The following is a 25062-nucleotide window of genomic DNA, read 5'->3' on the forward strand; positions in this document are numbered from 1 at the left end:
TGTCCACCAAACTTTTTAAACCACAACATTATCATACAATCAACATCAAACATATCGGTACTCATAAACACAGCGCACAAATCTGAACGGTGTTCCATTCAATCGTAATCTATACTAATATTATAAAGCTGAAGAGTTTGTTTGTTTGTTTGTTTGAAAGCGCTAATCTCAGGAACTACCGGTTCGAATTGAAAAACTACTTTTGTGTTGAATAGACCATTTATCGAGAAAAGCTATAAAGGTTATATAACATCACGCTACGACCAATAGGAGCAGAGTACCAGCACAAAATGTTACTAAAACGGGGAAAATTATGACCCATTCCCTCTTATGTGACGCAAGCAAAGTTGCACGGGTCAGCTAATTCTATATAAATCACTGCTAATTTCCCACACATGTCCACCAAACTTTTTAAAGCCACAACATTATCATACAATCAACATCAAACATATCGGTACTCATAAACACAGCGCACAAATCTGAACGGTGTTCCATTCAATCGTGATCTATACTAATATTATAAAGCTAAAGAGTTTGTTTGTTTCTTTGTTTGTTTGAACGCGCTAACCTCAGGAATCGCGGGTTCGAATTGAAAAAATTACTTTTGTGTTGAATAGACCATTTATCGAGGAAGGATATATCATCACGCTACGATTAATAGGAGCAGAGTACCAGTATAAAATGTTACTAAAACGGGTAAAATTATGACCCTCTCTTATGTGACGCAAGCAAAGTTGCGCGGGTCAGTTAGTTCCATATAAATCACGCCTAATTTCCCACACATGTCCACCAAACTTTTTAAACCACAACATTATCATACAATCAACATCAAACATATCGGTGCTCATAAACACAGCGCACAAATCTGAACGGTGTTCCATTCAATCGTGATCTATACTAATATTATAAAGCTGAAGAGTTTGTTTGTTTCTTTTTTTGTTTAAACGCGCTAACCTCAGGAACTGCCGGTTCGAATTGAAAACTTCTTTTTGTGTTGAATAGACCATTTATCGAGGAAAGATATATCATCACGCTACGACCAATAGGAGCAGAGTACCAGTACAAAATGTTACTAAAACGGTTCAGTTAGTTCCATATAAATCACGCCTAATTTCCCACAAATGTCCACCAAACTTTTAAAGCCACATTATCATACAATCAACATCAAACATATCGGTACTCATAAACACAGCGCACAAATCTGAACGGTGTTCCATTCAATCGTGATCGTAAATATATGCGCATACTTCCAGCCTCGTTAGAGTTCCACTTTGGGACACGGCTATCGTACTACTAGATGAGATATTGTTAGTGCGTTGCTATGGAGATCGTGTGTTTTGATATTTTGGTAACATGAAGTGATATGTTTTGTTGGAGGTAAAAACTGCATGCATATTTTTAGGCGCAATTTGTGCTATTTGAATTTTGATACGTTTAATATTTAAATTACAGACTAACATGTGTTCTTTTTAAATACACTAGAGACGTTGATTATTAATTGTTTAGTTCAGAAATATTTGTATCGAATTCATTGGCGAACCGGTTATCAAGCATAACTTTTAAACTCTCGCGTTACATGTTTAATGTATAATAGAATACGGAAATTAACGCGAACACGCATTTTATCTTAAAATGCCTAACGTTTCGGCGCAGGTTGCACTCGCGGTGGCCGCAGTTCGAAAAAAAAAAAATGCGTGTTCGGTTATCAAGCATTGTATTTTTTTTTGACTAGCACTTAATCGTATACTATATAGCATAGTGATATAAAAATAAACCTAAAGAGGTTTACCTGTGATGCAGGCTCCCGATTGTTACGCATGTGCAATAATGTTAATAATATGTTAATAATTTAGAAAACTGGAACACTTATTACTTAATATATTCTACTCCAATAACAAGATAAGATAGCAGAAAATAGGTATACTTTTCCGAGCCAAGAATCAACAAGCCCCAATTAACGAATAGTACAAAATAAGGTTTCTAAGAAAACCAATAAAATATCTTGAGCGAAAAAAATCCGTGAAACTATGAGTATCTTCAAGGCACATCCAGCGACCAATATCCTTTCAGCTCGGATTATTCTGAAGAATATCGGGAATTTATATTCTAACGATGGCCAGTAATTGGAATTTTATATTGGATCGTGTTCGTCCACATCAAGCCCCATTCTGTATAATTAGAAAAACAAAATTTTATGACTAGATTATCATTGGATTGGTAGAATACGTACTTCAGTCCGAATGATTTGAGAACGAAGATTTATTCATGTTCTGATTGTGATGTTAAAGAGCTGTAATAGACTAGTCGTATTGGTTTTCTATCGACAGAGGTTTTTGTGCAAGACTACGTTTTTTCTCTTTCCGACGTCCCTGGGTGACGAAATGTATGGATGGACGAGGGGTCGTAGCGAATGGCGTTCCCTGGTCTGTGCCTACGTCTGTAGGAAAACTGATAGATTTTTTTGTATGCAGTTATAATTTTCTTTACAATAAGTGTGTTTTCAAGTTTATTAACAATTACGTCATTGCACAATTTGAATCAAAATCGTCATTTTATAGTAAACCCTGGCCCGGCAGCGCGACTAAATAATGGGGTTTCATTAACTTCTTGTTATTTTCTTCTTCCTATTTAGTTTTTTACTATTTTAATACAAAGGAGATCATCCACGCTCCATACATTTTTGGGTTCGCTAAGGGAGGATGCGCTGACCTTGCGCTAGTCGCCAGTGACCAGTCCAGTGGCGACGCATTGAGGCGCCGGGGGAATCAAACTCGCACCTAAGGGGCCGCACCCTCGGTTGTGTGCAACTAACAAACCATCGTCTAGGTAAGAGGTCATCTAGAGTGTTGCCGTCGGGTTGTTATGTCCGACTCATTGGCATGTGGAACAATATTTTGTGCTTCGGGCACCATTTGTGATGAGGGCCCTTGTTATGAGGACACATGTTGCGGTTTAGAAGGTATGCCCACAATTCTATCGGAATTTGCACATAGCCCCGCACTCCACCCTGGGTGCTGGTGTATGCATAATGTGCATACGAACCACTCCCATGGTCGTGAGCCGGGGCGATCACATAACGATTCCGATAAGTGTGTTACAGTAGGGAATTACATACAAATAATACTGATGATCTCGAGCTGATACGGTGACGACTCGTTTCCGAGTTGATACGTGTGCTTACGACCTTAAATCATCTTCAGAGTGGTCATTTGCTTTAGATAGTTAATTCTAGCAAAATCAATCATTATTTTATGTTTCACAGCACTTTCAGAAATGAATTAATGTTTGAATATTATGAATCTTCAAACCTGTATAACTCGGTTCAAAGCGATCCTACCGGTTTCGTGCCATACTAATTATTGCTTCAAATGGCTAGCTCTATTGATACATGCCACTTTTTTTTGTTGGCCGGCACTTTGAAAAAAGGCCCAAAATGGATGATCTCCTTTATCTTTACTTATCCCGGAAAAATTAAGTAAACAATAGATATTTTTTACACGAACGATCTTGTAGGCAATATAAGTGATATGTAACAGAGGATATTCGTAAGCCACCAAATAGGTTGAAGAACTTTTTACTTTCAAAAAATTTTTAGTATAGATCTTTTTGATGTCGGTTTCAAGAACAGCTTTAAAAGTTCAATAATAATTATTTTGAAAACTATGGGATAGGTTTTTTTAAACGAACTTACTGGACTGTAAATATTACAATGTTATTTCATGCTATAAAACCTTAAAATAATGAAGTAGTAATCTAAGTTTCTCGCTCGGATTTTAACATTTGTGTTTTTTATAAGAAAAACGCTCTCATACTTGGGTTTGTGGGAGTAGAATGAAATAGGTGGACCATTTAGTGTCACATAATTCGATACGATTATTAAACTCATTTTATGTTCTACGCGCAGGCCCTGTTAGGATTTATTCATTGTTCTAGTAATTCCCGCTGGTGTTAATTCGATTAATTACTATTCGCCAGTCCGCTGGCCGACCTAAATCATTATTTTGACGTATTTTCATCTAGTGTATAAGGCACGCATCATATTCTGGACACGCGCAGTACGTGAGCATTTAAAATCTATTATAATTTATTAATGGTTATATTATAGTTTCATGTGTGACAAGGTGTATGGATGTGAATAAAGCCAGGAAAGTTTGCAAGTATCGTGCCAAGTGGCGTTTGGTCTCTGCCTACTTTTACGGAAAAAAGACGTGATTTTATGTTTGTATTATATTTTCAGTACCACGATTTTGATACTAAAACTGCCACCGGCCAGCCGGTTATCGTTAGTCAATATTGTTAAAACATCGCAATGCTGTAGAGCGATTCTCTACCACTATTGACTATCAACAACCGGCTAGCTATCGAGAGATTTTGTATGATAGTAGAATTTTATACAAAATAATGCGCTAGAAGCGCTTCTAGCGGGCTCCGTATTTTTGAATGTCAATCTCTTGATATACGATAGTACCGACTGTTTAGAATCGCGTTATAGTAGTCAAAAGTGGTAGAAAATCGCGGTGCTAGAGATCTATACTTAGTAAATACTACCTAATAACTAACTATTAATGAGTTGTACATTTAACACGAGCCAACCACAAAACTCGTGATTTAAACCGATGCATAATAAAATATAAATACCGCACCACCGCGAACAGTTCGATAGTATTAGAATCAATTTGTTTCGTCCCGTTTCATTCGCATAAATCATATATGGCGGCCATACATTACAATTGTGTCGCGTATATTCGTGACAGCTGAAATCGTTGCGGGCCTGACGCGCCGTAATTTGTTGGGTTTTATGCATTGCGTGAACTATGCTATGCCGTGATACTGTGTCGGTACATGTCCCTGTTTATCAATGTTACAATGTATGCTGTGAATTTATATGATTTTAATGGTAATTTTGTGGTTTATTGATACTAGTTTTTGCCCATGATTCGACTAAAAGTTTCTACAATCATAATTATTGCCTGTATTCTCCTCTGAAAACAATCTAAAGCACTGTGAATATTCATCCAAATTGATTCGACAATTTAGCCATGAATTACCTTCAGACGATTCCTAGGGTTACTTTACAGCAGGAATATCTTTTTATGAGTTATACTTACAGTGCTGTTGTTCATTCAATTGTCGAAAAATATATAAACCTAACTTTTTTGGACAAATCCACCCCTTGTTATTTGTGTTCTTATTCGCAAAAGTTGATCATCAATAGACATACACGTATACTTATAAATATATATTATTATATTCATTCATCCACTCATAAATATCTCATGATTAGGTGGGGGAAGTGCCATCTACTTCAAAATACATTTAAAATATTAAACAATTTAAATTGGATAGTCGACTCAACATCTCTTGAAACTTGGATTAATCATTGAATCCATAGAACCATTTCAATCCAGAAGTATCTAAAATTACGAAACAGACATCCGAACTGAAACTTTATTGGAAGAAGATAACAGAAGGCCTATTTACGACTAAAACTTGGTACTAAAGAAGATTCATTATTTAAAACTTACGGGTCGAGTACAGATTTAGTTGGCGGAATTATAGAGGCAATTGAACGTGAACGAACGGACCTAAGGACCTTTCGCACAGCGCTTTTCGAACGCGATAACGACGCACATCGTCCGCTGTTAGAACGCCAAGTAAACGCAGAGCCGTGGACACCTTGTATAGTTGCTGCTGGCAGATTGTATCGTTACAAACTCACAGGTAGTTCAAATAAAAGCAAGCTTCACGCACGATTTTATATAGAAAATTGTATGATCCCGTTAGACTAGCGTTTTGTGCCGAAAAAAACAAAAATAATCGACTACTAATACGCGCTATATTGTCACACTAGCTGACCCGCGCAACTTCGCTTGCGTTACATAAGAGAGAAAGGGTCATAATTTTCCCCGTTTTTGTAACATTTTTTACTGGTACTCTGCTCCTATTGGTCGTAGCTTGATGATATATAGCCTATAGCCTTCCTCGATATATGGGCTATCTAACGCTGCAAGAATGTTTCAAATCGGACGCGTAGTTCTTGAGATTACCGCGTTCAAACAAACAAACAAACTCTTCAGCTTCATAATATTAGTATAGATAGACGCTGCGCTCATAAAAAACGCGCGTTGTCGGTGCGTGATAAAAATGTCGTGTGTAGTCGTCTTATACTAGTAAATTGATGGATTATGAAAATTCCTTTAATATTCTTAGTGAGAATATCTAAAGTTCGACTCGGCTATCAGCTCGGAGGAAATGAATTTCACTTTGGTCTAATGAAAATACTTCGGTGTGCGAACGAGCGTCAAAATTTTCGCCTTTTGAATATTTTAAAAGTATAATCCTGTTTATAATGTTGATACGTTAATGTTCTTAGTTAACGATTATTGTCTGTAGACTAAAGTTTTGAATCGATTTTAAATTTCACGTTTATCCGCTATCCAATAGCTTATTACCTCTAATCAATGAGTTTGAATAAACTATTCTATGAAACATAGTTTTGCAACATACAGTCAGCCAGAATAGTTGTTTAACAACTTCATACTATCAAAACTTTTGAATAACAATTTTCACATTTACAAGTACATGAACAAAATCAAATACAATTAGTTGTAATTAAACATTTTAATCAATGTTAAATGTATTTTCGATGAAATAATATGCAAGAAGAATAAAGGGTTTCGAATGATTGAATCTGTTCAGTAACTTTTAGAACTGACTTTACCTAAAAAAAATATGACATGTAGATCTTTTTGTAAGTGAAACACTTAGCATAATAAATATGATATTCAGGTGTATTAAACAGTTTTCCAAGCATAGCTTTTCCACCTCTTTTATTAGTCTTCGGCAAGCGTACAATAATACATAAATAGGCTACTACAATAAACCGTAGAGCTTTACAAAATAGATTTATTTCAGACAACAATACCCTAAAGTCCTTACAACGTTAGCCCTTCTAATTCTAAGAGCGGCCGACATTAAGTTTACAGCATAATAATAAATTCATAATAATATCTTAGGAGGCTATCTTAGTGGTGACCCTAGCTTAATTCACCGAGGGTCGGAGAGGTCACTCGCATTTGAATATTGAAACGTCCAACATTGTAAATGCTGATTGTTTGAATAACGTACTTTAAAAAAAGACAGCCGTACTTGTTTCATAATTTTAACAATAAAATAAATGGACAGAATGTTGAACCAGCGGGCTTGTCATGTATTTCAATTGACAACTAGTGTACGTCAAATTGATAGCCACTATGCAATACATTGCGACTTTGGCGTGACGTGTTAATCACTATAATCCAAGAAAGAAAACAATGTACTGCTGATACTGTGAAACGTGATAGCCCTCCAGATTCAAACAACTTATTCGTGCATCGCACAAATATTTGTCCGGTGTGGTAAGAACCCACAACCTCTCCACGCCCTGGTAGTGTTGTGGCGACCATTTGAACCATTGCGCTAAAGAGGCCGTTTTAAAATTTCTCTTGTAAATTCTTAGTACAGTTATTCTTGGTTTTCAAGTAATATTTTTTCGTCCTACACAAACAATCCTTTCGGTTTGAGTGGGTTTTCTTTATAATTATTATTATAACCTCGTATTTCAGAGGTAAAAGTTAAAATTAGGATTGTTTGCACGATTTTATGTTTTGATTAGGTACGTTTAATTTATTGTAAGTATAATTTTATTATTACTTTATTTTTTTCGTTTCTTATTGCACTCTCTTACATTTTGTAACTAGAAGTTACAGATTTCACTCTCAAAAGGTACAATAGTTTAAATAGTATATAATAAATTTCATCAATTAATGTCCTATAGCTTCTTATCGCATGGTTAGTGGGCAACCTAGTGACACAATTGTTCAAGCCACCCAAAGGCCTTTGACGTGGCTTAACGACTCTTATCTTGATTGACCACAACCGGGAACGACTTTTTACGTACCCTCCGAAGCACGGAGACACCCAGTTCAAATACCACTATGCGGTCACCCATCTATATAATGACCGCGCCAAAGGTTGCTTAACCCACAGATCGTTTACCGACCATAGAGCGCAATTTGCTATTGGTGCCTACGCTCATTGTTGGGCAGAGATCTCCTCCCCTATTAAGAAAGGGGTTTGGGGCTTTTAAGTCCACTGGCCAAGCTGACTGCGCCAAGTGCGAGTTGTTGACATTCATTTACAAATCTTTGTTAATAATACACGTCTTGTAAATATATATAACATATTAAAACGTTCTATAATCCAAGAATTAGCGAAGTACACTTTAATAATAAATTGTTGGGTGTTACGCTGCATATGCAATACAATGTTTTAAACATAAAGTGTGTGTTAAAAGTAATGTGTTGTGGAGTAGTGACGAGACAAGAGCTTAAGTGGGCGTCTCGCGAACGTTCACAAAAGACTGATAAAATATTCATAATTGTCGAGCGCCACCCCTAAAAGCTAGGGATGTCACTTTAGCGTGTAAGTTTAAATTGAAATGTTGGTTTTGTTCTAATAAGTAATCAAGTACTATGTGTGTGTGGTGGTTACTTTTGATTAGTAGATTTTAGTTTGTTTTTAAAGATAACTTAAGTGGCTGTTTCTCGAAATTAAGAATGTAACGAGTAATAGATTTTGTATTAGACGTAAATCAATATTGTGAATATGCTTTGAATTTTATTTAATTTTAGTCCCTCGTTCGGGACCGTTCCCCAGCAGGGAATAAAAACATATAACCAAATATTTATCAGATAATGTAATAATATTAAAGTCATATGCTTGTTGCTTTTGTGGCATCCATAAATATATATTTGTTACTATCTCAATATTTTCATACTTTTATTTTAAATCTGAAATGCCAATTTACACAACTCCGTGAAAGTCACCTATCCATAAAAAGCTTTTAAATAAATATTTCAAAGCTAACAGAGAATATCACACTTATGTTTCCTCCATCATTCATTCCCTCGTTCAGTCATTCCCCTACCAGGTGAATGATTTATCAGTTCAACGAACGAACCAAACGACGCATGCCACAGGAAAAAAATAAAGATATTTTTTTCTATAAAGCTTTAGGGAAAGATATTTTTCTGCTGAATTTATTCATAAAGAAAGTTTCTGTAAATATGAATGGGCTTACCGATGTTCATATATTATGTTTGATATTTTAAAGTTTTAGAAGGTATACAATAAAAAGCATATTTATGTAGAAAAGTAAAATTATGCTTTCCACTATTTATCCATCAAGTTGATCCCATATGACAGGCTTACATGTGGCTCTGTAGAACCGGTATGTTAACAAACCCCACCATCATTGCACATGCCCGCATTGGCATGTAAGTAACATTCCAACAGAAAAGCCAAAAATCGAATTACTACCTTTTTCAACTCAAGAATCGAACATCAAACTTCGTAATTTGCAGCTACGTACATATCTGCTTGAACTACAGAAGTAGCCATAATCAAAATCTGCAACCAAACAACTTGAGCATAATGAAATAGTCCATCGAATTCAATCACCCTCAACAAACTTGTTAGTCAAACCGAATAAACAATCAAATTCAAAACAATAACTAAAACAATCACACAAACAAAACAAAGCGGAACTAGAAGCGAAAACAATGTAAAAGTCTAGTTTTGATGTAAACTAAAACAATGTAACAATACTCGGGATGGTTTGACAGTCCAATTATCTCCGTCTCCATCCCCTGTTCGCGATGTCTGACTTTTTGCCAGGGAACTGAGAGATGAGCCAGGGGAAATAATTGGCCGGTCTGAATGGATATCGATATAGTTTTTTTTCCTGGTTTGTTTTAGAGGTAACGTTTTTATATTTGTGATTTGTTCCTCGGGAGATTTGTTGTTGATCGTAAGCCGATTTTGCATTTCTGATATTCGCTTGACTGAAATTGGATTTGTAAGTATTGAATGTTTTGTTAAAGTTGCCGCCTTTTGATCTTTACAGTGCCATCAAAATTTGACGCATCTATTGTTTGCATTCTCGAAATTTTGGGATCAATTTACAAGTTGTGTTTTATAGATTTTGAAATTTCTGATGGCATATTCTTAATAGTAGTGTTTGTTATTTTAATGGTAGTTTAGTGATTGTTTCTACTCAATTACTATTAATCTGGCAATCTGTTATACATTGGTGAAACAAAAGGTTAAAAAGGTTTAAACCTTTTTGTTTTATATTCCTCCTGACCAGTTGCGAGTCTTACATGCAACTGGTTGTCACACTACTGAGGACGGACACTATCAAAAAGCTATGGCTCCCCGTGCTGGTTTATTTCTTGCCTTTGATGAGTCAAAGCGTGTTGCTTACGCTTTACCCTTCAACCATTTATGGGATAGGTGAATGCTTTTACTACTAAGCTCTCTAACATCCGGTTTCTGAGGTACATTTAGCGGTAGTTTATCTATACAATAGCGTTTAAACTCATATAAAAAACGCTATTGAATAAACTACCGCTAAATGGACTCAGAAAGCGGGCATAAGTAACGCTTAATAGTATACTATCATTAGAGCTAGGCTAACTTATTGTTGTTTTTTTATCGTATGGTTAGTGGTCAACGTACTGCCAAAGTTGTTAAAGCCGCGCGAGAGGCCTTTGACATGGCTTAACGACTGTTATCTTGGTAGAAAACATCTGGCACCAACTTTTTACGTGCCCTTCGAAGCACGGAGACGCCCAGCTCAAATACCACTATGTGGTCACCTATCTATGGAATGACCGCGCCAAGGGTTGCTTAACCCACAGATCGTGTACCGATCGTTGAGCGCAACTGGCTTACTTATTTTAAGCACTTTAGAACGGTAAATTTGTAAATCGTTTGCTTTGTTAGTTCAACGACCCTTTGCCTTTACAGGGTACAGTTGTGTTTGTATTCGCTCAACTTATGATTGTTCTATGAATTTTCAATATACTACGATTTTGTAGCGCATTCATTATCAATTGGTTTGAAATAAACTACTTATTAGTTTTCTTGTTTTAAGGATTGATCTCGAAATACTACATTTAAAGTTGCTTAAAATATAATATGTATATTTTTTAATCATTTATGAGGGATTCCAATGATAACGTTAAGAAACTATCGACGTCATTGCTATTGGGCACAATAGTCTGGTGTCGTATTGCATTCCAACAACTAAACTCCATCTTTTATAATATTTTTATGATTCTATTGCACTTAGCTTTTGTTGATAGTATCACTGTAAAGTCTATGGTAACAGTCAGTAACAGAAGTATTCTTTTCGGTATATAAAAAAATATCTGTTACCTTTTCGAGAGATTCTATCTAAACCAGTGGTTCCCAACCAGTGGTCCGCGGAAGTCAAAATATGTTGAATTAGAAATGAATGAATTAATTATTTAGAAATGTACAATTTTCATGATGATTATTACACTTTATTTTCTATATACTTACATAGTGGTCCCTGCTAACAAGAATAATATAAAAGTGGTCCTGGGCTAAGAAAAGGTTGGGAGCCCCTGATCTAAACAATCACACTACCAATTAACGTAAGAATAAATCCTAATACATAATTCACACATTCGAAATGAAACCAGGATTAGCTAGTATTCGTAATAATGTAAATGAATAAATAACATCGGAGGTTTATTCATTAGAATTGAATAATTAAGTTCAGGCTGTTTGAGCCACTTTATTTAATGAATTAGCTGGATTAGCGGCAAGCGCCGTTATGTTATTATTGTATAATCCTTTGATACCAAACTGACGTACATTGCTTTGCTTGTTAATTTGATTTTATTGAAGAACATAGAATGTAGTTCGTTTAAGGTTAGTAGTTTTAACCGATAAGTACGAAAATATGCTTGGCCACAGGCTAGCTTAAGCTGTCGAAACTAGAAAAAAGTATGAGACACTAATATTTCTTGCATGAAGGAAAACATTGTGAAGAGCCCAACTAGCACACAAGCTGCTTATACAGTCGTTATACAGCCTGATAGTTGCATAAGAGTCGTTCAAATGCTGTACAATTCTCTATAAGTTGTATACTAGCTATTTAAAAAACCCTTTAACAGCTAGGCGGGACAGTAGCCGTTTAGTAGGAAACTAATGACTTATAGTGATATATGAGCATGTAATTGCATCGCTAGACAGCCTAGGGAAGTATAACTGAGTTAATGGAATCTTCTATAACACCGTTAACTGTATAAGGGGACTTTAGGAGATAAAGGAGTTTAAACGGAGTTATGCGTTGCGCTTATAGCGCTCAAGAGCGTAAATAAGCTTTTTGTAATGCCTTAGGTTCTATAACAGATTTTTTTAGGGCTAGTGTATTACTCATCTATAAAAGAGTTGCATAGGTCTTTAATAGCGCCTTGAGCGTTATATCAGATATTTATATGGCTTCTGTACGGCAAATAGATGTATAAGGTATCATTCGAAACATTTTTACAGCCATGGGGATTAGAGAATTATGTTAAGCACCTAAAGCGCTATAACCGAGTAATATACCTTTATACTAAAGCTTAAAATTATTATCATAATATATTTACATAGGTGCAGTGGTGGTTCAGTCTGTCAACTGTTTTTAAAGAATAAATAAAATAAATAAAATAAATAAAATAAATAAAATAAATAAAATAAATAAAATAAATAAAATAAATAAAATAAATAAAATAAATAAAATAAATAAAATAAATAAAATAAATAAAATAAATAAAATAAATAAAATAAATAAAATAAATAAAATAAATAAAATAAATAAAATAAATAAAATAAATAAAATAAATAAAATAAATAAAATAAATAAAATAAATAAAATAAATAAAATAAATAAAATAAATAAAATAAATAAAATAAATAAAATAAATAAAATAAATAAAATAAATAAAATAAATAAAATAAATAAAATAAATAAAATAAATAAAATAAATAAAATAAATAAAATAAATAAAATAAATAAAATAAATAAAATAAATAAAATAAATAAAATAAATAAAATAAATAAAATAAATAAAATAAATAAAATAAATAAAACAAATAAAATAAATAAAATAAATAAAATAAATAAAATAAATAAAAAAAAAAGATTTTCAAACTATTTTAATATTCAACGACTGACCCCTAAAAGTACGAGTAAAATGCTGGTGTGCGACCAAAACAATTATATTGAAGCACTCTTATGCCACAACTGCAGAACCTTGAGGTCTACAACAGCAAACACTAGAGCCTTTGTACAGCTTAAGGCGCTAGAGCAGATGTAACCAACTCTGAGAGGTGCTTGATCGAGACGCCATTACAGCATTTGGTAAACATATTTTTTGAGGTTATTACGATCTTTTGAAGATCATATAAATCTATAGCCTGGTAACGTTAACATAATTAAAATCATTTTTTATTACCTATAACCCTAATTAAACTATCTGTAACCCTCAAAGTCTTATTTATGTTCAAAATACAATTTCCAAATCCACATATCTATATAATTTTTGCATTTAAAACTGAATATTTTGAGGGCGCATGAAAATATTGACGATAATATACATATATATTGACAGCAAACTGGCACTCGCACTTTCATATCACGTACACAAAGAAATAAAAGCGATAGACTGCTTGTTATTTTCATAATCCAATCCGTAAAAATAAAATGTCTCCTCATTTGTCACTGATGATTCATTTTAATACAATATATTTAGTTTACACCATAATAAACCGATCATATTACTAATTTAGAGCGTTAGCATTTATAACCGTTACACAGTAGCGCTAAAATAAGGTAAAGGTGGTATAATCGCGCTGCAAGAGCTTTTTCGAACGCTCGTGGCGCTAACCACCTCTGTACAACAGCTGGTAAGCGCCACGAAGCTGCGAAAAAGCTCTTGTAGCGCGATTATACCACCTTCATCTTATTTTAGCGCTCCTGTATTACTACTATACCACGTACTATTATAATTACTATTTACGACCACTGTAGATCCAATGTCGAGCTATAAGCTGGAAAGTATGGGCCTATTTGACGCTACAAGAGGTCTGTAGCCGCTTATAGAACCACTATACTTCTTACTAAGGAGCCTAAGGCGTTATAAAAATCCTTTAACCGGCCATTGTGCAGCTTGTTATAGCGCTTGTGTGCTAGTTGGGAGGTTCTTAACGTACAGTCGCTATGACGGACATAACAGTTGCAAAATGTTGTGTCTGTGAACCACTGTATTCAGCTTTGAGACAAGCATGCATTTTTAGCTTAATATTTTTATTAACTGAAAGCACTATCTCTCTCTCTCTCTCTCTCCCTCTCTTCCTGGCTATTTGTCCCATATGGTGGTGGGGTCATCCTTCCTTATACTCTTCCTCCACTTCGCCCTATCCCCAACGTCGTCTTCCTTGACCTCACATGCCTTCATATCACGCCGCAACACTTCTGCTTCATTTTATCAACTGAGAGCACTATTAAAGAAAATTCATAAAAAAAAATTATACTAGTGTTCTACATTATATAGCTTATATAACTAAGGCTCTACTTAAGATTAGCTGTGAAAGGGTAACGTTTAGAAATCACGTGCGATAATAACGTCGTCGTTATACGTAATAGGCATAGGAGTTAAGCTCTTTTAGCTTTATACTTGTGAGACTTTTAATTTCTTTGTTCAGAAGATTAGATGAGGTTTTTTTAAAGAGAGGCATACAAGGAAATGATAATTTACTTAATACATTATTTTATTTTAATAGTTTGGTTTTACTCGCTGTTTGACTTGCATATATTTAATTAAAAAAAAATATTGTCTTCCTCATCTGGAATTTTTAATGTTGTTCCGTGTGGGAATCGAACCCGGCGCGGTCGGACCTTAACCACTGCGTCACGGAGAACTGTAAAATTTTGTCCAAATTAGTTGAGGAATTAAATCTTTTACCTCCAGCTTGTTATTCGTCTATTACTGCAAACTTTTAAAATACTGTTGTCTCATCTATCGTTACAAGATCTATTCTATTAGGAGAGCTAAAACAAAGCCTTAGAGCCCATATCAATATAATTCTATTTCACCCAGTTATCGAACCCCCGTCCCATAGGACCACCATAGCTCCATTTAGCTCGTCAAATAAAGTGAGTTATTGCTAAGGACATCGTAACTTTAGTTTAATCGTCTGTAGGGAGTAACACTTTATTGATTTAGTACGTGTCAGCAGTTCCTGAGTTATTTGTGAAATGTTAACAGAATGATGGAATAATTTCATTATGAACATACAAGACCTAATTGATACATACCTACATACACACAAACATACATACATACATACACACATACGTACACGCATACATACATTCAGAAATGCGTACAAACATGCATAAAATCAGGCTTTCAGTCTTCCTATAATATCAACCCACGGTTCCCAATTTGCAACCATGCAAACCACGTAGTAAGGAACAATCATAATTCCGCATACTGATGTCGAAAGATATTTTTTTTTCGAGCCATCAATCGAGCCGAAGACCTCGTGATGAATAGCGGGATTCTCTACAACTTGAACCATCATCATACAATTTGACATTTAAAATGTACTGCTAAAATAGTTCCTACGACGTCCGCTAGAGGCGCTGATCAGATTTATATACATTTTTTTCGATAGCTAGCCAGTTGTCGAGACTCGATAGTTGTCGAAAATCGGGCTACAGCTGTCTTCTTCACAAGAGCAGTACTTATATAATTTAAAAAATCCAATTTACGAGCAACCATCATTATACTGACTCTCGACTAAAGTAACTTACTACAGTACTAAACTAGTTCAATTCCAATAATTCCGCTATTACTTGTACGAGGAAATGGAGGAACTAACACAAATAAACTTTAGCGTTTCTAGGTACCAGCTCTTGCTTGTATACGGTCCTTTTATCTGTGAAGTACTGTGATGTAGAACAATTCAAGTAAAAGTTGTTATCATGTATCATCTGTGTAGTATAATACTGTAAGTTTGTAAATACTGAATGAAGTTTTATAAAATCCGGCACACAGATAATAATTGATTGACTAAATCGCGGGAAATAACGAAGTAACTTTTAGATTTTTTCGTTTTGTGGTCATTCAAAAGCTTTTAATAACATTTGTCTGTTAACAAATCACCTTTAATGTAAATGGGAGCCTTTTACGAAAGGCACACTTATTTGTGTTGCACACCAATTTATAATTCGCGCCAAAAATGCCACTGATCGTTAGTGCATCCGACTTAGTATGAACTTGTTCTTCAATCACACTTTTAATACAACTGCAGAATATACTTATTAAGTAAAAATATAATAACATTGCAGAACGCTAAAAACATCGATTAAGCTGTTAGTCCTGTTTAAGTCCGCATAACGCCGATGACATTACTGAATTTACTCGCGACCAGAAGCATAGCATAACCACAGTGTAAATGCACAAGTGCAGTAATGAAATTGCATTGATTTACTTATAACAGTATTAAAAGGTTTTGTGGCGGGCAAATTTAATTACGATTTGACCACATTTAAATTGGTAATTAAAAGTATCCCAACCTACCACAAAAGAAAAAGTATTGTCAAATCAATAATAGTTGTCTTGTTATTAAACAACCAGTTATATTTAGTGACTAACCCCCGGTTTCGAGGTATGTATATTTAGCGGTAGTTTATCTATTCAATAGCGTTTTTTTTGTATGAGTTTTGACGCTATTGAATATAAAAGCTACCATTAAATGTACTTTAGAAACCGGGGGTTAGACCCTAGATGTTGGCAGGACTAGATAAGTTGATAAAACTAAGACACCTTTAATGAAGCTTAAAAACACTACTTTACAAAATACGAGATCATACTCTAGATTCCAACTGTTGATATTTCAATGATTTACTATTTACAAACTATGATTAAAAATAAACTAACGCCATCGCTACCACTTTTAAACCCAGACTAGGGTTTCAAACTCACAAAAAAAATACAAAAGGCTGTATGCCAGACGGTTTTTGGATTAAAATCTGTACCATTATCTCGGATTATAACAGCAGGTTATCGCATATTTTTATTACAAGCCCTAAAATACTAATTGTCCATCTGTATCGCCCACACTGTGGACATGAGCCAATTACAGGCACGCGACTCACCATTTGCGTTAATCCATGTGATTAACCTTTTTGCTGTAGGCTAATGGTGGATTTTTTGCGGCCGTACGTCGCTCTAAATTCCTGTTTTTCAGAGTTCCGTATCAAAAGGGTAAAATTGGAACCCTATTACTAGGTTTCCGCTGTTTGTCTGTCTATCTGTCTGTCTGTCACCAAGAGTCTCCGTTATATCAAGAAGCTGAAATGTTCACACTTTATGTATTTCTGTTGCCGCTATACCAAAGAATACTAAAAAAGGCGGGTAAGGCGGGTTCCCACACAATGAACGTGTTTGTTTCGAATTTTTTGCTCAAAATTAATGTTCTATTACAGATGAAGGTACGGAACCCTTCGTGCGCGAAGCCGATTCACACTTGGCCGGTTTTTATATTATTGGTTTATTTATTTGTGACGCCTGTTGCTTGCTAATTGCTGGAGCAATTGAATGCCGTGATCTTTCATGTCCGCCAATTAGAGAGATTTATATTGCGTTGTGATGAAATTATTGTAATTTATTAAGCTTTGAAAAGAAAGGCAAGGATTGTTTATTGTAAAAGGTACATGTTTTTAATATAATTTTCTTTTTTTTGAAAAATGGAACGCGAGTTAAGACCACTTTAATTAAATCCAAGAGACAGAAATATCCGTCATCTTTTTAAAAGTGTATTTTTAGAAATTATCTGTGAAATTGTTTGGTTTTAGAGCATTCCATGAAAACAAGCTTATCCCCTAAACCAAAATATAGCCAAGAATAATATCCACCATTAGTTTCCTCACAAACGAAACAAAGACAAACACCAATAATTTCTAAAAAAGAAATATTTTGTCGTAATTAAAAGTGACCCTAACGAAATAGTGTCATTAATTCCCTTTTTTTGTAAAGGCATTTTCTTATTCAGGCTTTTTTCGGTGTTAAATTAACAAGATTATTTTCCTTCGTTTATTTTCGAGATAGGCTTTCTAATCAATGAAGGCACTTGAATAGAAACACCCTATTTTAAACGGTAATGTATTTTAAAGGTCCTTTTGGCAGTCCAAACAACTTAGTTAAGTAATTATCTTGAAGTGGCTAATGATTATCACAAAAGGTTTTGTAACCTTAATGCTATTAGCTAGGAATATCGCCAACTTGGCTAGACGGACAGACGCGAAAAAAACCTGTCTGTCAATCGTTGTCAAAATAAGATTTAGGCATTCCGATTTTTTTGGCAATTCTAAGTGAGATTATAGACAAAAGTAATTGTTCGAGACTTAACCGAGATTTACTGTAGTCGATATTAGTGGCATATTATTATGTTGATGCTTCGACTGCCTTCGTGGCGCAGTGGGTAAGGTTGCTACGCCGATTCTATTGCGTCGAGCAGTGGGTACAATTCTCACTGTCTGGTTGCACTTCGTGACCTTTGTTTGTATGTTTGTAAAAGTCCCCGCGACACATTGAGCAATTCTTAGTGCGAGTGTTGTCTTATTTGATCAGAAAAAATAAGAAGAACGATGCCTTTTTCACAAACTCCAAGGCGACTTAAGTTCCTATTAAAATATATTTTCTACTTGACTTATTTGACACGTATAATAATATAAAACAAAGAGTTTCCGTAAAAACCGAATTAGTATTTAATACCAAAACAAATCCAATTACACGATCATGAAACAAGTTTCTCGTATTTCCATCAAGCTTAACTAAGTGTATCTGAACGGTATAAATTATATTGTCAGTACCTACCCGTGCCTACATATACTTAATCGTTAGTAAACATCCTGATTCGAAACAAAACCTACCTTGATACGAATCGTAACCGTGTTTGCTACAATATCATTGAAAATTGAATCGTATTTACTAAACACTAAAGTATAAAATCGTTTGTTAACTCATTAATAAGATTGTTAACCTCACGCGAGTGTTTTCCGGGGCGTGATTTGTACCGTCAAGCGATTCTGGTCGAAGAATAAATTTGTCTGTTCTGTGAACATTTCGAAGAAGTTCCGAAACACTGAATAATTGTTGAAAAGTCGGTTTTTGTTGAATGCAGTCGTTTTTGTATTCGATGTTTTGTAATTGCTTTCCGTTTTGGGTTTCGAAATGCAAGCATTTGGGGCTTTGTCTTTGTTTATTTATGGTTTTGTAGGAATTGTGAATACAAAAGGAATGACTGGATATTAATTTGATGTTTCAAGAAAGCTTTTTGACTTACTGCCAGTTCTTGATATAGAAGAGCGAAGTTTGAATAAACGAGGCAATGTTATTATACATTATATAATTATTCACAACTATCTAATGTTAACTAAACCCTCCCCTTTTATAATAAAGTTCATGAATGTTTCCGAAATTTATAAAAAAATCACTAACATTCATTAATACTGACGAAGTTTTGCCCTCATTAATTAAACAACAGAATAAAAACAGTGCAGCGCGGTTCTCTACAGTCGATGCTAACGAGTTTGACATTCAAAACGTACTGCAAAAATAGTTCCTACAGGGCCCGCTAGAGGCGCTGATCAAAATTTCTTAATAGTTTTGATGCTTGATAGGTAGATGGTAGTAAAAATCGCGCTTATGATCAACTAGTCAACAAATCTGACCATAAAAAACTTCAACCAACATATTTTCATACTCAATAGCCTCAAACAGGTCCACAATTACGTGTAACAAATTCACAGAACATAACGTAAAGGGTGGCCGCAACGGTTCGGTATAAAGAGATTTATCATAGGCCGTGAACGTGGTTAACCCGTGTACTGCGAGTCGCGGGAACAACGGCTACAACGCGGGAATAACGGGAACAGCGCGCAAAGAATTTTTATTCCCTTTTAATATTGTTACGTATTTTTGAGGTTGGTTTAGTTTTTGTGCGTAGTGATTTTGTGAATGATTTTTAGGGTTTAGTTAACTATTTTAGGTGTTTTTTACAAGTCAACGTGATATAAGCTGTTAATAAATGATATACCTTAATTACGTAGCATAAAAAACCGAAGCGTATTATTATTTTGTAGCAATAACTAGGAAATTTCCCCTTTATACACTCAGGTAGTAGTGGAAGCGTTTTGTGAAAAATATATGAACATTTTTTAAAGACACACATTTTTTTTTAGGTAACAATACTTAATTATAGAGCGGAACAAGAACAAAAATCATTAAACACAAAACAAAATATTCAATTACATCAATCACGTTCAATTTACTTTATATTCCGGGTTACTATTTCTACAAACAGTTGGTTGAAAGCGGCAACGGCCCATTGCTTTACAAATTTTCCAACTCACGCCTCTATGAAAAAGTTGTTGGAATTTTTATTCCATAACTCATAGGCCGTGAACGTTAGCCTTGGAATTCGTTGAGCGCGTAGCGTGACCGCTGCGTGGCGAATGCGTGGAACGTGCGGGGAAACACGCAGTTTAATGCTCGTGAAACCGTTAAGAATTTTATATGTGGTTTTTGCTACAAATAGAAATAGGTGTAAGCTGTTGTTTTAGGTAAATGGTTTGGTGTGAAGGGACGGAGAATAAGATTAAGGGTTGGTTTAAAGGCTTACAGATTTGTATCGGATAGGATATCTATAGAGAGATTTTTCAAGATCATTTTGTTCTGCCGTTATATTTAAGGGTACCTGTAATTACTGTAAAATATTGCAAAATACATTCTGAGATGACGAGTCGCAGGTTCAATTCAATCTGTTCAAATACCTAAGTATATGTAGTGAATCTAATCTTGGTCTTGACTACGGATAGTTTTTCCAAGAATTTCTTTCTATACCTGTAGAACCAAATAAGTGATTAAAATGGTAATAACTTATACTAATACTAGCTGACCCGGCAAACGTTGTTTTGCCATAAAAATTAAATAAAAAGACATTGTCATCGAAACCATTCTCAGATTCCCTTGAACACACACAAAAAATTTCATCAAAATCGGTCCAGTCGTTTAAGAGATGTTCAGTGACATACACAATTACAGAAGAATTATATATATAAAGATTATATTTCTATTGTTTCAGATACGACTGCAGTGTTGTGTCTATATGAGTGTTAAATTATGTGATGTGAATCAGTTATAGTACAAATATGAAGATGAATAGAAAGTTGTTTTGGACGTTAATACACGGCTTTGTAATGTTACCAACAATTGCGGTGAGAGGTAAGTAACATCCAAATTACCTTTATACTAGACTTTTCAATATCTATAATCTATGTTATTAGTACTTAGAGTACTCACAATTCATATCTGTTTAATGTACTAAGAATGGTGATGTAGGGACGTAAATTAATCCATGTTTTATTGTATTTTATCGAACATTGGAGTTTTGATAACGTAATGACTAAGATCACAAACACAGGAGGTGGAGCTACTTATCAGTATTGGAGAAAAAAAATGTTTAAAAAAAACTCATTATTTCATGGGATTCATTAAAAAGGTAACGAATATGGAAAATAGGTATCTTTTTAACAAGTTAATTTTGCTTTTAAATTCTAGCAAACCCTATCAATAAAAGTCTATAAACGTCGAATTTCAACAAAAGATTTCTTTACCAATTTGCCCAACTGATGTACGAAACTAATTCTCCGAAATTAATCAACCGTAACATGTAATAGTAATTTAAATCCCTGGTTTGATATCTCGAATCAATCTGAGGCGAACTTGGAACGAAATTAACAAGCTTTTTCAGACATGCAAATGTATTTAGTCAGTCGGCCGTAGTACAGTCGGCAACACTTTAACTTATAACTTTAACATTTAACCAGCTCCAATTACACTATGCAACAAATTTGAAAAAAAAAAAAAATTCACCTGACTTACAGTATGTAATTATGACTTATCACCTTAAAACTATTCGGTGTGTATAAATAAAATTATTACATCACGTCAGATTTAGTAGTGATAGGCTTACTGATTTTGAAAAAAAATGTATAAAGGAGAGACTTAAATTTTTATTATACATTAAAAAAACATGTTTTTTTTAACGATTGGCTTTCCTCTTGTAACCCGTAGACACAGTATCCCTCTGGAGGCTCCAACAGTAGTCTGCAAGCATGGCTGGTTCCCATCTACCCTGATAACGCTTCTCATACTCTGCAATTTCTGGATGAAATCTTTCTCCATGTTCATCACTCACTGAACCCATTAATGAGTAATCTGAACGTTTGATGACTTGTATACCCAGAAAAGATATATTTTTATGACTATCCACAAAAAAGTGAAGCAGACAGTAAACAAATCAAGATTCTCCTTATCTCTCTTTTGTGACGTGATATATAAATATAAATGTGTTTTCTGTATTACACTAAGTATGCTTAATACGAATTACCATTCGGTATCCCAGTGAATTTTTTGGTGTTGCATATAGTGTTATCTGAACGTAATCAATATTAATACTCCTCAAAGGACTAAAATTTTCTGCAAACAGTTTGCTACATATCTTCTTTTGCTGCAAATAATCTGCTGAAACTACAATGACATACATAGATACATAATATTACGTCCGTCATAAATAAAACAGTAGGCAGAAGTGTATTAAAATAAACCCACGTTTTATAATTAAAAATGCAAGGCAACACACCAATGACTTAACGAAGTTACGTGTACATTACCCTTGCTCAGCAGTGGGACATTAATGGGTTAAAGAAAAAAAATATTTAATTTATATCGAAACTATTGAGAAATATTCAAATAAATAAGAAATTACAATCTGTGGCGAACTTGGAACGAATTAACAAGCTTGTTCAGACATGCAAATGTATTTAGTCAGTCGGCCGTAGTACAGTCGGCAACACTTTAACTTATAACGATCTTGGCCTATCGAACCGCAGAACTTCATTCATATTTAACCAGCTCCAATCATCTGAACGTAATCAATATTAATACTCCTCAAAGGACTTAAATTTTCCTATTAAGGAATTTGAATTTGTAATGTGGCGGCGTACGATTTGTGGCGAAGTATTTGTAACGTATATGTGGGATAATACTGTATGTTTTCAAGATATTTTTAAGGTCACAATTGGAACTAATTAAGAATGTATAAAAAATGTTCAATGGTTACTGAGAGCCGTTGTTGAAGGCAATAATGTTAATTTTAAATCTTAACAAAAATTTTGAACTTATATTTTGATAAAATAACCCAACGTTAAATTGTTCAATTCATACAGAGTGCAGTTATCGAACTGCATTAGTCGATCTACCCGAAATAAAAGCACATTTTGTTTCATGAACTCTGCAATTTTGTGCCACAAACTAATTGTTACAAACCGTACGCAGATAACATTTCCAGTCTAATGTACCAGAATGTTCGAATTAAATAATTTGAATAGTAAATCTCTATTAAGTGGATCGTTGAAAAGCTAGTGTTGGCTTCAGTCCAGAATAGAGCAAGTGCGTTATGGCTACTTAATGTCAATCCATATCACTTAGTTGTTAGTTTACATAGTTAGCATGTAGTTTTATAATATCATATTTAGGTCAATAATTTGCTGCAGACTACAAACAGTTTGCTACATATTTTCTGCTGCTGCAAATAATTAGCTGAAACTACAATGACATACATTATAGCCAAAGGAGTAGGCAGAGGTGTATGAACCATACCCAGGTTTTGTCATTAACAATGTTAGTCTCATATAATATTGGGTAAGGCTATTGGCACATTTCGAGCACCTTACCAATCTCCAGCCTACTGTTAAGAAATATTCAAATAAATTAGAAAATATCAATAATACCCGACCTAGGAATCGAACCCAAGACATCGTGGATAGCAGTTGTGCACACTTCCGCGTTGTTTTTTACAGACTTTTATTAGTCTGACTTATATTCTGCCACAAATTATCTGCTGAAACTAGATTCTAAAATAATATCTATTACGTGAAAGCCTAGTGTTGGCGCGCTTCCAGGACGGGCTAGTGCGTTAGTGACCACTTAATGTCAATCATTATCACTTAGTAGCTTAAAGTTAATGGCCTATGAATGTTGGGTGAATGCTCTACACGTTTTTAGGGGTGATTTAGGGGCGGCTTTTGTTACTATTGAGATTTACTGATTATAAAGGGATTGTTTTTTTTGGGGAATTTTTAGTTAGTTGCTTAGAATTCGTAAATGAGTTCCGAGGTTTTAGTCGTATCTATTAGTACACATAGATCAATTATTGATCAAGTTGACACAAAATATTGCTCTTGATTATGAGTTAACTTAAATAGCGTGCAAAAAAATAAATTTTACAATTAATGATATTTTAAACACTGATTTATACGTTCTGCAGATTAATAGTGTTTTGCGAAGCTATTTTTAACCCCGGCTCTATGTATTCAATTCTATACTATCACAAAATAAATTTTCACCTCTAGTTCATAACAGTTTGAGAAATTTCTGTGTACGTATTTCAAATGATCTTTTCATCGTAACAAGGGTTGTACAAAGCATTTGTGAAAGCGGCAAAAAATGCCTAAAATCCATTACTCGGATATTGATTTAGCTGGCATTTTCTACCCCTTCTGTAACCAGATCAGGCGGACTGTCAGCCAAAGACACCGAACACACACACACACGCCGTAACAGGATTACATAATAGAACTTTTTACCAGCACACTTAAAGCCGTTGTGAGCGTTTAAACGTCAATCCTTGTACATTACCGTACAGTGTCGAGGAAAATTGCTACTGACACTTCGGAAAATTGTAGCCGACTACCAATACACATTTACATTTCACTAACACAAATTTGGTTCAAATTTCAACCTTATTACGACGGATTAAGGTTGCTGTATTTCTTAATACAAGTGATTCAGCCGATTGGATAGTTTGCAAGTAGTTTGTCAGGCTAAAAGTATTTTGTTAGGTTAATTTGTTTCGTATGGATAATGTCCATGTATAATTAAAGTGCTATTATAGCGTTGAAATATGGTTTTTAGTTGTAAATTAGTAAAAGTTTATAAAGTTTGATGCTTTTAAGATCCATTTTTAGATTTGGATAGTTAGTATGGAATATTCCGATAGAGCAAGGCTAGTATGATTAATTTATAAAAA

The 25062-nt window shown here is 34.4% G+C and overlaps 1 protein-coding gene across 2 annotated transcripts in view; it reads left to right on the plus strand.

Moving 5' to 3' along the window:
- Positions 1-25062, plus strand: part of LOC142978831 (protein CEPU-1-like) — a 136610-nt gene that overhangs the window by 20737 nt on the left and 90811 nt on the right. For both annotated transcript variants that reach the window (XM_076123420.1, XM_076123421.1), the window contains exon 2: positions 21055-21194. In XM_076123420.1, coding sequence (XP_075979535.1) covers positions 21122-21194 — 73 coding nt within the window. In that variant the 5' untranslated portion in view covers positions 21055-21121. The remainder of the gene's footprint in view (positions 1-21054; positions 21195-25062) is intronic.

This window comes from Anticarsia gemmatalis, chromosome 15 (assembly GCF_050436995.1).
Source record: "Anticarsia gemmatalis isolate Benzon Research Colony breed Stoneville strain chromosome 15, ilAntGemm2 primary, whole genome shotgun sequence".
Classification (NCBI taxonomy): domain Eukaryota; kingdom Metazoa; phylum Arthropoda; class Insecta; order Lepidoptera; family Erebidae; genus Anticarsia; species Anticarsia gemmatalis.